General features: G+C 43.1%; 1 protein-coding gene across 6 annotated transcripts in view; it reads left to right on the forward strand.

Annotated features, from left to right (window-relative positions):
- Positions 1-4130: 4130 nt before the first annotated feature.
- The window catches only part of ANTXR1 (ANTXR cell adhesion molecule 1), a 296666-nt gene continuing 283903 nt past the window's right edge, over positions 4131-16893 (forward strand). For 3 of the 6 annotated variants that reach the window (XR_014295968.1, XM_082643357.1, XM_082643356.1), the window contains exon 1: positions 4134-4657. Coding sequence is in view for 5 of the 6 variants with exons in the window: in XM_082643357.1 (XP_082499483.1) it covers positions 4506-4657 (152 nt within the window). In the remaining variant the exon portion in view is untranslated. Of the gene's footprint in view, positions 4658-16893 lie in introns of all 6 variants that reach the window. The other 3 variants (XM_082643354.1, XM_082643355.1, XM_082643353.1) reach the window with 3 other exon arrangements.

Genomic DNA, 16893 nt, shown 5'->3' on the forward strand with positions numbered 1-16893 from the left:
TCCACTGACTTGAGTTTGAGAGGCAGAGGAATTCCTTCCAAACCCCATATGGCTTTCTCTATGGAACGTGGGAAGACCAGTCAATCTCCTCCAGGAAACAGGAGTCCTTGGAAGAGATTAGAATCCCTGACAACCTCAGTCCAATCAGAGCATTGAGCATTCCCTCGAGATGATGATAACCTTTGTATAAAGGAATATTGATACTTGAACATCTCTGAGCTGTGAAATTAATCTGGGACATGCTAACAGGAACCCATTGGATACTCTTCCCAAGTTCTCCTCCAACCAAGTGACTGATCCACCTCTCCATTTCCCTACATGCACTAATTATAAGTCTGTTACATCCTCACAACCAAAGGAAAATATTGCCAATTTGAAGAACCTGAACATATCTCCTCTTGTGGACCTGCTGAGCCACCATAGTGGTATCATACCAGGCACTTCATTTATCCTGTTATAGACTCTGGACACCTTTGTTCTACTTCAACATTCTCTGAGAATAATCATATCTCCATAGCTCAATATCAAGTTTACTTCATGGGCATATTTGGAGGACATCTCTCCATAGTGAGTGAGGCTGGCACAAAACCCTCTAATTGGAAGGTGTACCTGGAATGGATTTTTCTGGGCTAGAGAGAGAGAGAGAAGGATAGAGTCACTGTTGAGATCTAGAAATGGTCAACATGTATTAACAGACCTCTATCTAGAATATTGAAAGAAAGACAGAGGCAACTTGGTCATTCAAGCATCTGAATCCCTCTAACTACCTTTCTGTCTTCTAAAACATCATCTTTGTCCCAGGGGAGAAGCTTCCACTCTCTCCCCTTTTCCATAACTTTGTTTCATACTGAGTTTCCTTCCTCCCTGAGAATTCCCTCACCTATCTTTCATAATGGTGTCTCTAACTTTGAAGAGTTCTATCAGGACTCTTCTGATCCCCTGCCAGACTAACTTTCTACACTATAAACGTCTAAATACATTACTCTGTCAACCAAACTCTTAAGGACCAAAGAGGTCCCTAGAGCATGAGGATGAGAGAAGACATTCATAATCTTCCCCCAACTCCCTTTCCAGTTCAAGCTCTTTCCTATTCTTTGCCAATCCTGTCACCCACAAATGTTCTCTCCATTATGTTTTCCTTTTTCTTTCCTTTTTTTTTAAGATTTTTTTGATGTGGACCATTTTTAAAGTCTTTATTGATTTTATTACAATATTGTCTCTCTTTTATGTTTTGGCTTTTTGGCCACGAGGCATATGGGATCTTAGCTCCCTGACTAGGGATCAAACCCTCACCCCCTGCACTGGGAGGCAAAGTCCCAACCACTGGACTGCCAGGGAAATCCCTTCGTTAGGTATTTCTATCTTGTATTCCTTTCCTCTCCTAATCAGATTCCCCTGGTTTTTCTGCTTTCATCTACGCACTTAATTTCTATAGATTTTCCTCACCTTCATTCTCATTATAGAGCTGCAGTGAGACCAGGATGGGTTTTCAATCCTTTGGGGAGGGAAAAGGTATGAGAAAAGAAGACTTGGACAAGTTAGAGTATTTTAATCTCCCCCAAATTATTTTTTTCTGAGAGTAGTTATTAGTAGGTATTTTTTTTTAAAAGAACAGTTTCCTGGTCAAGTAAGCCTGGGAAATATGGTTAGACATTTTTCTCGCCTAAAGATAGCCTGAAAATTTTAACATGGTAATGGGCATTTATTAGTAGTCTATTATTGCATAACAAGCTGCCCTCAAAATTAGAGGCTTAAAACACAAATACACATTCATTCTCTCATAATTTCTGTGGGACAGGAATCTGGGATTGCCTTGGCTGAGTGGTTCTGGCTTGGAGTTTCTCATGCGGTTGCAGTCAAGATGTTGACCAGGACTGCTGTCATCTGAAGGCTTGACTGGGGCTGGAGGATCCACCTCCAAGAAGGGCCACTCACATGGCGGGCAGATTGATGCTGGTTGTCAGCAGGGGATCTCAGTTTCTTACTACATGGACTCCTCCGTAGGGCTGCTTGAGCAACCTCATGACATGGCATTGGGCTCCCCAGAGAAAGTGGTCCAAGAGAGCAAGGAGGAAACTACAATATCTTTCTTTTATTTATTGAAATATAGTTGATTTACAATGTTGTAATTGTTTTAGGTTTACGGCAAAGTCATTCATATCTATCTATCTATCTATATATCTATCATCTATCTATTCTTTCTCAGATTCTTTCCAATTATAGCTTATTACAAGATATTGAATATAATTCCCTGTGCTATAATAGGACCTTGTTGTTTACCTACTTTGTATATAATAGTGTGTATATGTTAATCACAAACTCCTAATTTATCCGCCCCCAAACACACTTTCCCCTTTGGTACCCATAATTTTGTTTTCTATGTCTGTGAGTCTGTTTCTGTTTTGTAAATAAGTTCATTTGTATTTTTTTAGATTCCACATATATATTTTAGATTCCATATATGATATTTGTCTTTCTCTGACTTACTTCATTTAGTATGATAATCTCTAAGTCTATCCATGTTGCTGCAAATGACATTATTTCATTCTTTTTTATGGCTCAGTGATATTCCATTGTATACATCTTCTTTATCCATTCATCTGTCGATGGACTTTGAGGTTGCTTCCATGTCTTGGCTATTGTAAATAGTGCTGTTATAAACATTGGGGTCATACAGCTCAATATCAGAAAACAAACAACCCAATCAAAAAGTAGGCAGAAGACCTAAATAGACATTTCTCCAAAGAAGACATACAGCTGGCCAACAGTCACATGAAAAAAATGTTCAACATCGCTAACTATTAAAGAAATGCAAATCAAAACCACAATGAGGTTTCACCTCACACTGGTCAGAATGGCCATGATTAAAAAGCTTACAAATAATAAATACTGGAGAGATTGTGGAGAAAAGGGAACCCTCCTACACTGTTGTTGGGAATGTAAATTGATGTAGCCACTATGGAGAACAGTATGGAGGTTCCTTAAAAAACTAAAAATAAAGTTACCATATGATCCAGCAATCCCACTCCTGAGCATACATCTGGAGAAAATTCTAATTCAAAAAGATAAATGCCAGTATCTTTTATGACCTGGTCTCAGAATTCACACACCATCATTTCTACAGTATCTTATTAATTACACACAGATCAGTCTCATTCAGTGTGGGAGGGGAGGTGTGAATACCAGGAGATGAGGAATATTAGGGGTCATTTGGGAGGCAAGCTAGTGCAATGCATTATGAATCTCCAAAATTTAGAGACTCTCAAGCAGAGGGGAAGATGAGTGTCTGGAGAAATAATCCTGAAAAATGGAGCAAGAGTGTGTATTGAGGATTCCCAGAATGGAAGACGTATGAAGTTAAAACTGAGTTCTGGCTGGGAACGGGGACTCAGAGCCCACTTGAAAGAGGATCACTCACTGCAGAAATGCTCGCACAGGGCTTCCCTGCCAGTCCCAATCTTCTTGGAAGGTTCACCCTCTTGTAAGCTGTTTACTTCCTCTGTCCTAAATCAAAGATTGGGTGAAAAAAAGTCAAAGTTCACAGGCTGAAAAGAACTAATCACAGAATCTCTAAAATCTGGAGATGAAGACAATCTAGCATACTCAGCTGTTCCAGGCAGGAACAGCTTTCTGTGGGGGACTGTTTTTGCTTTCAGCCACATGACCGCATCCCAGCAGTCTCTTTTATGATCTGCGCTGAGTGTATAGTAAGGTCACTTGGATGATTCAGTTCACAAAGGCCCGTTCTTCTCTGCTCATTTGCCTAGTGTCTTGTTTGCAAAGGTCCCAGCCTGGGGTCGGAGCCATAGTGCTTGCAGTAAGTTCTCATCAAACGTTTACAGTGACCTTATTAGCGGACGTAGGAGAGGAAAGGAAAGGGCAAGGATAAAAAGGCTAGCGAGTGAGAAAGAAGTAGAAATGGGGAAGAGGTAATGCAGAATGAAAGGGAAGATGCGTGAGAAAAAGGAAGGTATAAGAAAACGGGCACACCCACGCTCCCTTGAACGCGGAAGAGTGCTTTGCCGTCCTTGGCCACAAGGTGGCACCCTTTGAACTTTCTTCCCGCATCAATATAAGAAAGGGGGGTGGGTAGAGAGGAGGGAGAAAAGGCAAAGCACTCCCCCAATCAAGAACAATTTGAAAACCCACCCCATAATATTTAAAATCTGGGACAAAGAACCATCAGCACGGAACTGCTTCAATTGCAAAACCTCAGCGCTGCCTCCGGAGCGGCCTGCCGGCTCGAGTCAAAAACAACCCCTTTAAAAAAGCGGACTACAGCGTTGGGATTCTTGAAACCTGAAACCTAGAAACAGAATCTTAGCGGAAACCAGAAGGAAAACCTTGAACTCCTCCAGACAATTGCTTCCGGGGAGTTTCGGGAGAGCGAGGGGGAATAAAAGGCCCGAGAAGAGAGCCCCTCGGATGGCGCGCCCTTGAGGGTCCTGGCGAGTTCGAGGAGCGTGGGAAGGAGAGGACCCTACCCTCTCCCTGGGCTGCAGGTCATGGCCACCGTGGAGCAGAAAGCCCTGGGCATTGGCTTCAAGTGTCTGTCTTTGGCCACTTTTGTGCTCATCTGCGCCGGGCAAGGGGGACGCAGGGAGGAAGGGGGTCCAGCCTGCTACGGGGGATTTGACCTGTACTTCATTTTGGACAAGTAAGTGCCCTGAGTTTTCCACCCTGGTTTAAGCTGGTGATGCTTTCTCCCCGGGCTGGGCTCCTTGGCAGTGTGGCTTTGGGACAGGCACGCATCTCCAGGGACCAAGAGGGGCCACGGGAGGCGGCGGTGCCCCCAGCGCTGCGCCTTTGTGGACGGGGCGCGCCTCCCCCTCCCTCGCCGCTGCCCGAGCCGGCGGGGCAGGCGTCGCTGCTTGTTCTCGGGACAAATTCTTTTCTGCCTTTCTTTCTCTTGACCGAGGCGCGTGAGTCTGAGGATGGGAGTGTAAGGATGCTGTTGACCTACTACGTTTCCGTGAACCCTTTCCATTGGCTTTAGAAACCTTGGTGAGAAAAGCTTGCTTACAAGAGGCAGAACTTTAAGGCACGTGTAAAGTAAGAGGCGTGGGCTTTTAAAAGTCCATCGTCTCTTGTTTAAAAACTCTGTCCTACGTATTGCTTTACCTTTGTTCCTAATGATAGAATGTAGGCTGACTGGGAAGTTAGTGAAAAATACAAGGCGGATTTCTCCACCTCGGCACCATTGATTTTGAGGCTGGGGAGTTCTTTGAGGCTGGGGCCGTCCTGTGCCTTGCAGGGTGTTGAGCATCCCTGGCCTCTACCCACTAGATGCCGGTACTAACCCCCTCCAGAATCTCCCCTGCACCCCTGCACCCCAACCCGCGCTGCCTCCACCGTCTCTCCAGGGTGACAAGCAAAAATGTCTCTAGAAGTTGCCAAAAGTCCCCTGCGGGTATATTCCTCCTCCCTCTCGGCTTGAGAAACCCTGATGTAGGCGAATTCAAGTTCCTGGCGATTTGACTGGTGGGCTACCAGGGAGGTGCAGGAGCCCTGGTTTCCTTGCGAAAATGGATGAGGCTTCAGGACCGTTCAAGGGAGAGCTGAACTCTGACCAATCCCCCTTAGATTTGCCAAGCCACAGTCATTCAAGGAAGTTTCATGCTATCTACTAAAAAGCAGCTTTAACAATAAAAAGCCCCTCAGAGGAGATCCGTGCTAACACTGGTGTGCTCCCCACTGCCAGGACGGGCGCTTGCTGTTACAGTGGTGGGGAGATTAATTTCACAGACTGGAAACTATTTGCGAGTTGGAAAAAGAGTCCTGCAAAATAAGCTGGCCAGCTAGACACCAAATGTGCTTTGCAGTTGCCCCTGGAGTTTGATTTTTTCCGTAAAGGCTGTTTTGAACTCCAGATTCTTTGGATGAAAAGGGAAATCTCTTTCTTGGAGATTTATGAGAAGGTGGACACCGAAAATATACTTCAATGCTAAGAAATGGAATGTCTTTTGTTACTTCTAGCGGCTGGGAGCACCAGCTCACAGATTCAGAGACTGGGTCTGAAAACAGTCAGTGATGCCTATCATTGTTCTTTTAAAAAAAAAGGAAAAAGAAAAAAGAAAAAAAAAAAGAAAAGAAAAGAAAGCCAGTTCAGAAGAACATACAAGCAGATTTGAAAAAATGGACAGAATCACCATGTCTCTGAATGGAATAACTCCACACTGTAGAGATATCAACTCTTTCCAAATTAATTTATAAAATGAATTAAACTTTAAAATCAGAGTTCTGAAAAAACTTATTTTGGTGGTGAGAAGAATTTAGCAAAATGATTCCAGGTTTATCTTAGAGGAAAAAAAAAACAGGTAATAAGAGCTAAAACATTTTAAGAAAAGAATAATGAAGAAATACTTATACCTCCAAATATTAAAATGTATTGTGAGGTAAATTAATTAAAAAACAGGATGGTAATGGCCAAAGAATAGGTATACATAATAGAAAATCTAGAAATAGATCCAAGGACATGTACTTCCATTTAGTGGAAGTTCAAATCAGTGGAGAATGAATTCATTATTTTTAAAAATGGTTTTTGAACAAATGGTTGGTAACATGGGAAAATAAAAAGGTTAGATTTATACTTTACCCCACACACAAAAATAAATTCCAAGAGGTTTGAAAATTTAAATGTTAAACATTTCATTTTAAAAATGAAGTGTTGAAAGAATTAGAAGAAAATGTAGATGAGTATTACTGTAATCTTAGATTTAGAGCTTTAAAAACAGAGTAGAAACAATAAAGAAAACTACAAAAAATTTAAATATATTAAAATCTTACATGTCTATAAATGAAAAATGCCATAAATAAAAGATAACAAGTTACAAAAACTTTAGCAACATAAATTCACCTCTGTAGAGTAACCTTAATATATAATAAGCAGTTTTAAAAAGATCATCCCAATAGAAAACAGGCTTACTATATAAATAATTCACACACAAAAAAATGAAAGTCAACAAACAAAAAAGTATAACTTCCCTAGTAATCAAATAAATGGAAAAATCAAACAAGATGTAATTTTTATTAAGTTGGCAGAGATTTTTAAAGAATTATAATATTCAGTATTGTCCAACTTGTGGGAGGGAGGGCCATTGTCATATCTTACTAACGAAAATATAAATTTGTTTGGTCTTTCTAGACTTGTGCTGTCCAGTAGAACTTTCTGTGTTGATGGAATGTTCTCTATCTGTGCTTTCCAATATGGTAGCCACTAGTACTATGTGGCTATTGACACCTGAATTGTTCCTAGTGGGACTGAAGAAATGAACTTTCTATTTTATTTAAGTTTAATTAATTTAAATTTAAATAGCCACATGTGGCTACTGTATTGGATAGCACAGACAAGAAGATAATACAGGCAACCTGTATCAAAGGAAAAATCCAAGATAGTCAGAAAGAAGTGCCTATGTGTATGTTCATGGCAGTGCTGTTTATGATAATAAAGCTGAAAATTACCTAAATGTCTAACAACAGAGGATTTAATAAGACATGATACACACATGATATTGAGTACGCATGTGATGCATGCTTGTAAGATATTTTTAGGAGACATACTTAATGCTCATAATATACTCTTAGGTGAAAATACAGTTACCAGACGTTATACACTGTGATTCTACCTTTCTAAAAATATAAACACACACATGTATATGTCTCTATTTACCCAATATGTAATAGTATTTGTCTGTAGAAAGTAGGATTTTTAAATTCTTTTTTTACACTTTTCTGAATCTTCACATTTTTCTGCAATGAACATATATTACTTTTATATTCAACCAAAATAAGTTATCCTGAGTTTTAAAATTTTATTTATTTAATTTTTGGCTGCATTGGGTCTTTGCTGCTGCACGCGGGTTTTCTCTAGTTGCTGAGAGCAGGGGCTACTCTTGGTTGTGGTGGGCAGGCTTCTCATTGCGGGGGCTTCTCTTGTTGCGGAGCACTGGATTCTAGGTGCACGGGCTTCAGTAGTTGTGGCACATGGGCTTCAGTAGTTGTGGCTCACGGACTCTAGAGCGCAGGCTCAGTAGTTGTGGCACACGGGCCTAGCCGCTCCACGGCATGTGGGATCCTCCCGGACCGGGGCACGAACCCGTGACCCCTGCATCAGCAGGCAGACTCTCAACCACTGCGCCACCAGGGAAGCCCGAGAGGGACATTTTTGTGCTGAATGAGAAACTTGCTAGAGCTTGCTATGATAAGTGTGTGTACCTCCAGCTTGCCATCTCGATTCAGACTAATTTATGGGATTGTGGAGCCCAGAGCTGGGGGATGGACCAAAAGGCAGTGATAGCAAACAGTCCCCTGACTGGTCCCTAAAGACATGGTCTTCTGTCCTAGAAAGAACCTCCCCCAACAGTGCTGTCCAGCACCCAACTGCCGCAGCGTGCAAAGGGAAAGAATTCTGATGCGCTTTTTTCCTTGGGCTTCTAAGATCCTCTGGCTGTCAACACACTGTCTACAGGCTGAAACCAACGGCTCACAAGGCACTGAATTCGCCATTCTTCTCCCAACCCCTCAACTCCCTTTTTCCCAGCGAATGGTTCTCTTCTTTTCTGTGACATTAAATCTCAGCTTATTTCAGCTTTAAGCAGGATGTGTCTCTGGCCTGGAAGAAACCCAGATTATACATTTAATGGAACGTCATGTTTTCTCAACCAGAAGCAAAGACTTCATAATGATAACCTAGACTACCACAGTAACACAATAGGGCATTATTAGTGGCTTTGGCGACGGGGCTGGTGGACTGGGCTTCACAAGGCTTTATATGATGGAATTTCATGTTCATTCGAGCATGCTTTTCTGGTTACAGTCAGGAAAAGTAGACTGCTGGGAATTCAATCAGGGATTTGAAAAGTCAGATTTAGAAGGGCTCTGTCCAGAGGAAAACAGTCAAGGAGCAGCTGGCCTTCTTAAGTCTTCCAGGGGGTCCTCTAAGATTAATGCACCCAGTTGACCAACCCCCAGACATGAATGTACCTTTCCCCTCCTGCAAGGCTCTTCTGTTATTACACTAGATATTTATGTATCACACATTGGTCTATTTTATGGAGAGCTATTAGTCACCTAAATGGAAAAAGTGGATTCTCCATCGTGAGTCTGGGGAAGTGCTGGCTGTATTCATGTGTGCCCTACAGACTTCAAAAATAGAATGGTGGGATGGGGCAGGAGTGGAGGAGACGGTGGGCTGGAGGATGGCAGTAAGCCCTGAATAGTTGATTTCTAGGACTTCCCAAAGCCACAGCCTGTCACCCAATAAATCCTGACATCTGCAGGGGCCCTCTACAGGCTCACCGTGTGTTGCTTCCCCATTAGACCCGCCAGCTCCTTCCTCCATGACTTCCTTTTTGTTCAGCACCAATTTTCTCTTTCTCTTTTCCCCATACAAGGGGACCCTGTCTTACCATTCACTCAGATCCACCCCAGCATCCACAATTGGATGGTCCCATGTGGTGATGATCTGTAGGGCCGTTCCTATGTGTTATATACTCCAGGGACTTGGTCATTAAACAGATTTTTATAACGTTAGACTGGGAACCTCACCACCTTCTGGGTTCCCAACTATTAACTTTCCAAAGAAATCTTTAGAGTCAAAACTAAAGTCTCCCAGCACTTAAGCCGTCTCACAAATGCCCCAAAGACAACCTTGCTTGGTCGCTAGGGCAAGTGCTACTGTCTCTAATTTACAGATGAGAAAACTGTTCAATCTTTGTCAATCCACCGAATTAAGTGACCTGTGGAACGACCTAGGATTAGATAATGACAGAGCTGGGACGATGTCTGCTGCTGACTCTCAACCCAGCTCTTTCCACTCATCACTGCCCTGGGCAGTTGGGTCATAATGAGAAGCACATGGCAATACGCCTGGGTAGATTCCAGGAATTAAAACCCCCTGCATCAGAGTTTCAGGAAATGATGGTGTATATGGCAGTTAAGGTTACTTAATTGAGGAGCTACTGCTCTGCTGTTAAATCAGTTATATTTGATTGAAAGTATCAGGGACTCCGACCCCATGCAACCCACAGAGATGCTTCAGAGGTCTGGGGCTTAAATGATGGATAGGACTCTGAGGACATCTGATTATAATGCATTCAAAGATCCAATGAATTAATAATTTGTTCAAATTGAGTCTGATGGAAAAGGGAAATTCATCTCTGTAGATGTGTTAAAACACAATGACGTAGCTTTTTTCAGAAATGCTTTGGAAGAAGTTTTCCAGTAATAAAACTGCAAACTTGACTCTCAGTAAGGAAAACAGAGTCCGTTAGAAGGTACCTTGAAAATGCTACAATAATAATTCTAAGAAGCATCAGGGAAAAAAAGTTTTTCAGGAGCCAGGAATGTCTTCTTTTTTTTTTTTTTTTTGTATTGAGATGAATTCTATGGCTGGTGTTCAGTGTTCCTCCGACTAAGTTCCAGATTTGGAGAGGACTTATCAGGTCAGGTAATAGTTAGTGGAACTGCCTGCAAATTGGAAGGTTTGGCTTATGGTTCAAAATAAAAATAAATAAGGCAAAACTCTTTTTTTTTGTTTTGTGTTTCTGTCTGAGTCAGCCAAGTAATTACTTCTAGTTTCCTTAGCTGTGGAGACCTGGTAAAACTCAGTGTCAAGCTGAGAATAGAATCCTGGAGTGCTGGAGGAAGGCACCTGTCCTAAAATAACCTGCAACTATCTTCAATGCTGAAGGACTCCCAGTGGTCCAGGAACAAACTCTGCCATCCCTTAGCAAGACTTGGCTGTCACAGAAATGCAAATAGGATTTGCTTTATGCTAATTTAGAACGTGTGTCTAATTTTGATGTGTGGCCAAGAGCCTCGATTTCACCTCTCCCAGTGATTACTGGGCAACAAAAGACAAAGTGGGTACTTGGATATTTTCTTACATGTTTCCCAGACATGCCAGGTTTGTAATGAAAATAGTAACTAGATTTCTTCCATTTGGAAGAGCTGAGTCTTTCATTCATTTGGCGTAAATATGTTCTCAATTGCAGTCACAAGTGTGTGCTCCATTAAAAGCATAGATGACAATGCCTATTGCAAACAATGTCCTATTCTGGATGCTGTAAGGAATGGAAGAGAAGCAGGAAGCAGTCCCAGACTATTTGCTTTTTATGTAGAAGGACATTAGAAGGACTCCAGGCAGTCAAAGCTAAAGGCTCCAGTGAGGATTTGGGACAGGGGGGCAGGTAAAGTCAATTTGAGATCAATAAGGAGAAGAAATAATAAGGTTTTCTGAGCCCTTGCCATGCACTGCATAAGCACTTTGCCTGTATAATCCCATTTTGTTATCTCCTTTGCAACCACGTAAGGCCAGCACAGTCATGATCACCATTTGACACATGAGGAGACAGGTTTAACAAGGTTAGCCAATGTCAGTGTAAGTGGTGAACTCAGCTTCAAATCCAGGCCTCTCTGACTCATGATCTATGCACAAGATGAAAATAATCTAAACGTGCAAGAGAACATTGAATCAATCAGGGTAGGTTAGGTTATGCCGTGGTAACAAACAATCCCCCAACTGTCAGTGACACAAAACAACAAAGGTGTAAACCTTTGTAATCTCTGCCTCTGCTCCATATCCGGTGAGGGTCAACAGGGCCTCTGCTCAGGGTAGTTATCTGAGGGCTAGGCTGGTGGAGATTCCTGAACACTAGCTTCCACCATCACGGCTGCAAAGGAAGGAAATGCTGGAGAGTCTCCAGCTGGAGCACTGCCAATAAATTAATAGCTTGTTCAGATTGGATCTGATGGAAAAGGGAAATTCAACTCTGTAGATGTGTGAAATGACATGCATCCTTCCACTCACAACCCCTCAGTCAGAACTGGTCACGTGGCTTCACCCTAAAGAGGGTGAAAAAACATCGTCCTGGGACTTCCCTGGTGGCGCAGTGGTAAAGAATCCGCCTGCCAATGCAGGGGACACCGGTTCAATCCCTGGTCCAGGAATATCCCACATGCCGCAGAGCAACTAAGTCCATGTGCCACAACTAATGAGCCTGCGCTCTAGAGCCCACGAGCCACAGCTACTGAAGCCCACCTGCCTAGAGCCCGTGCTCTGCAACAAGAGAAGCCAGCGCGATGAGAAGCCCATGGACCGCAAGGAAGAGTAGCCCCCACTCACCGCAACTAGAGAAAGCCCGTGCGCAGCAACAAAGACCCAACACAGCCAAAAATAAATTAATTAACTAAAAAAAAAAGTCATCCTCCTGTGTATCTAAAAGGAGAGGAAAGCCAGACATGGGTGGGCATTAAAAGCCTCTACTACAAACCTTTAATTACACACTGCTTTTGCCTGAGTAAGCAAGAAAGGAGTAGTCCCTGGGAGAGGATAAAGAGGTAAGACTTCTGGTACAGAGTCAGTGTTGAGCCGCGTTTTAGATGGGTTCATCAACCTGGAATTACGATCAGACATGACAGCTCAAACCCACCCATGAGGCAGTGATGGCCCCTTGCTTTTTTCCTCCCTTTCCCATTGCTCCCATTCTTTAGATGAAACATTCAGTGCCGTGGGCAGGGGATTAAATTAGATTAAATGGAAAGCAGAAATGAAGATGAGACATGCTTCCTTGATAGCTAAGTATTACACAAATATATCTGAAAGCTAAGAATCCCTTTGTCCATAGTTTGTGGACTGTGAGGGAACTTGAAAGACGGTGAGGGGAGAGCAGCCCCTGGCAGCCCACAGCGGCAGCCAGGCCGAGAGGATGCCATTCATTGCAGAGGCTAATTCAGACCTTGAATCAGGAGTATCTGGGTTCCAGCCAAACGTCTTTCTCAGTAGGGGTGTCAATTGCCATTTTCAGTGGGACAGTTTTTCACCGTGAGGGACTGTAGGATGCTTAGCATTTCTGATCCTTCCTTTGTGAATGCCACTAGTCTTCCTAGTTGTTGTGATACCCAAGAAATAAATGCCTCTACATTTATCTCTAAATGCCTTCCTGTGAGATGGTTTCACCCTGGTTGAGAACCCCTGACTGAAAGAAAGCAGAGTAGATCAAGGCATGCCAGTGAAGCCAATTCCAAGCATGGTAGGACTACATCTGAGCAGGGAGAACATTTGTCTGGAGGAAGAACAAGGGAGTCTTCAGTTATAAGAGGGCCAGTGAGAAGCGCTGACCTTGGAAATGACTGTGCTAAACCAGTGGTTCTCAACCAGGGGCCAGGTCAGAACCTCAGGGGCCTGGGGCAGGTGTGTATATTTTGGAAAAGCTCCCCAGGTGATTGTGATGTGCGTCTGTCCCTCCCACAATAAATCATGAAAGTGAACAGGAGGACAAGAAAAGCTGTCCCATAATGATGGCCTTGTTTCTCTATCATGAGGATGTAGCTGAGGCAGTAGATGCCTGAGAACTGGATGCCAAGCAGAGTTCTTATTTTAGATGGTGGTAGGGGAAGCCCAACATGATATGGAGAGGAAGAGCCAAGGTCACAGATAGGCCATGCTTTGCCCTCCGTTGTTGGCAGGTCCTGCCATGTGTGCAAACACATGGAGGCCATGGTGTTTGCTAGGCCTGTCCTTTGTTTCCTTTCTTTCATGACTCCTGGCATGAAATGTGACCCATGGGAATGAACTGAAATGTGACTCATGGGAATGAACTGAGCTCAAGCACAGGGGTTAAGAGAGCTGACTTTGGAATCAGGCATCTCTGGCTTCAGATACCAGCTCAACCTTTCACCAAGCTGTACAACCTTGAGCAAATTATTTAGTCTTTCCGAACCTCAGTCTTCTCATTAATAAAACAGGCATTAAAATTTCTGCCTTGCAGAAGTGTCCTAAAGATTAAATAATATTAGATTAAAACCTTTAATGAAGCATTTGGTATGTGAGTTTCCAAGATGATGATGATGATGGTTGTTGTGGTGGTGACAGTAGTGGTGGTGGTGATGGTAGTGGTGATGGTGATGGTGATGGTGTTATTGATGTGGCGGTGATGACTATGATAGTAGAGCTGATGGTGATGGTGGTGGTATTGATGGTGTGGTGGTAGTGGTGATGGTGATGGTGATGGTGTTATTGATGGTGGCGGTGATGACTATGATGGTAGTGCTGATGGTGATGGTGGTGGTATTGATGGTGTGGTGGTAGTGGTGATGGTGGTGGTATTGATGGTGGTATTGATGGTGTGATGGTAGTGGTGAGGGTGATGGTGATGGTGTTATTGATGTGGCGGTGATGACTATGATAGTAGAGCTGATGGTGATGGTGGTGGTATTGATGGTGTGGTGGTAGTGGTGATGGTGATGGTGATGGTGTTATTGATGGTGGCGGTGATGACTATGATAGTAGGGCTGATGGTGATGGTGGTGGTATTGATGGTGTGGTGGTAGTGGTGAGGGTGATGGTGATGGTGTTATTGATGTGGCAGTGATGACTATGATAGTAGAGCTGATGGTGATGGTGGTGGTATTGATGGTGTGATGGTAGTGGTGATGGTGATGGTGTTATTGATGGTGGCGGTGATGACTATGATGGTAGTGCTGATGGTGATGGTGGTGGTATTGATGGTGTGGTGGTAGTGGTGATGGTGATGGTGATGGTGGTATTGACGGTGGTGGTGATGACTATGATAGTAGAGCTGATGGTGATGGTGGTGGTATTGATGGTGTGGTGGTGGTGGTGGTGGTAATGGTGGTAATTACCCCTAGGGAAAAAGGATGTGGTCCTCTAACAAAAGACACCTCCTTAGATTATAAGCAGGACTGCCTGGCTAGCGTAAGAAATACATCAATTCAATTCAGTATTTATCAAACTTTGCTAAATTTATCTTATTACAAAATGCCTATGACATGTCCCTGGCTCTCAAGGATTTCACAGTCTAGTAGAAGAAGCAAAGGGCTAGGAAAACAGACTTGGTGAAATAATGAATTTTGGTTGAGATAAGAGAGGCTTAGGAGACTTCCTAGAGAAGGTAACTTTGTATCCAGACCTTGAATGTTGAGCAGGATTTTGACAGGTGACAAAGTAAAAAAAAAAAAAAAAAAATTGATGACAAAGGGGCAATACAGGAAAGCAAAGTGACACATACTCTTTGTGATATAAACATGACAGAGAGAGTGACTGGAAAAGAATCTGGAAAGAGTGGGTTTTTTCATATCAGCAGTAGGTTATGGGATTATGTCAGAGGATTGGGGAAAAAAGAACAAAAGAAATTGAGTACCTTTGTAGGGTGGAGCCTCAGGACTTGATGAACCGTTGGCTGTGAGTGAATGGGAGAGGAAAGAGTTGCGAGGGGAAGGAGTAGGTTTCAGAAGGAAAAAGGAGTTTGGTGTGGACGAATTGAGTCTGAACACGTGGGACATTTGGGTGAAGGTGTTGAGTAGGCAGTTGGATTAGTACCCTGGGAACTGAAAATAAAGACTAGAGTGTTGTTAGCCCAAGGGTGGTAGTTGAAAATATGGAGGGATAATAAATAATATGGAGATAATATCAAGATAACATCAGGATTAAAAAATGTCAAGAAGAGGTGGAGTTTAATGAAGAAAATGGCCAGGGTCCAATCTAGAGGAATTGCCAACAGGAATGTCTGGGCCAAAGAAGAAACTTAACTAACCAGAGCTGAGAGAAGTTACCAGAACAGTCAGAGGAGAAACAGCAAAGAACTCTTACCACTGAGGCAAGGAGAGAAAGAATTTCAGTGGAGGGGTGACCAACTAGATGTTTTTCCCCTAAAATCCATCTCTATTCCTAGTCTTGGTAAACAGCATCACCATAAATCCAGCCACTTAAGTCAAAGATCTGAGAGTCTTTCTCATACTCTAAGGCCTGACAATATCTGCTCCCACATCTCTGCCATTACCTTAGTTCAGGCCATTTCCCACCCAGTTCGCTGAAATGTTCTCTACATTGGTCTCTTTACCTCCTTTTTTTTTTTTTGTACCTTCCCCCCTCCCCTATACTGTCGACACTGTTACCAAATTGATCTTTTTAGAACACATATTTAATCTGGAAAACATCTCCCCCAACCCTTCAACCTCTAAACACTTCCAAAGTTCTTTCAGTATAAAATGTAAACTCCTTAGTGAGGTATACAAGAGCCTTATTTCTCCAGCCACTATGTGTTTCCCTTAGCTTCATCTCCTACCACACCCCAGACCCTTGCAATGTCCAGCAAAACTTGCTGTGCAGTTTCCTGAACTAACCCATGCTCTTTCTTGCCTTTAGCTGTAATGCCCTTTATCACCATTTCCATCTTTATATAGGTGATGCCCTCTTATCCTTTGAGATGATGACTGGCACTTGGTCCCCTCCCCTCACTAGTTGTGGGCCCCCTGTGGTACAAAAAATTAAGAACAGTCATCTCTTTACATCTCATCTTTATTCAAAATCCGTTCCTTGTTCAGGATCCCTCAACCCCATAACAAATCATAACACATGATAAGCAGCAGAGAGGTCCATTATCAAAAGATGGAGAAGAAAACCCTTAGTGTGTGTCCTCTGAGGACTCATTCAAGGGCCTTATCTTCTTTTCCTCAAACCCTGCTGATCAACCATATACAGTTCATTCCTGTAGGAACCACCTAGAACAGGGCCTTCCCGATACCTTTTGGCAAAAGATTATGTTCAGAATTATAGTCATCATTCCTTACATAAAAGATAATGCAAGGGCTTCCCTGGTGGCGCAGTGGTTGAGAGTCCACCTGCCGATGCAGGGGACACGGGTTTGTGCCCTGGTCCGGGAAGATCCCACATGCCGCAGAGCGGCTGGGCCCGTGAGCCGTGGCTGCTGAGCCTGTGCATCCGGAGCCTCCGCAACGGGAGAGGCCACAACAGTGAGAGGCCCGCGTACCGAGAAAAAAAAAAAGATAATGCAAATACCAGGTTTATGGAAATTATATAACAAAGAAGAGAAAAATGAATTATCCTAACTGTAACTATACACCAGTTACAAT

Source organism: Mesoplodon mirus (assembly GCF_964341445.2).
Source record: "Mesoplodon mirus genome assembly, chromosome: 14".
Taxonomy (NCBI): Eukaryota; Metazoa; Chordata; class Mammalia; order Artiodactyla; family Ziphiidae; genus Mesoplodon; species Mesoplodon mirus.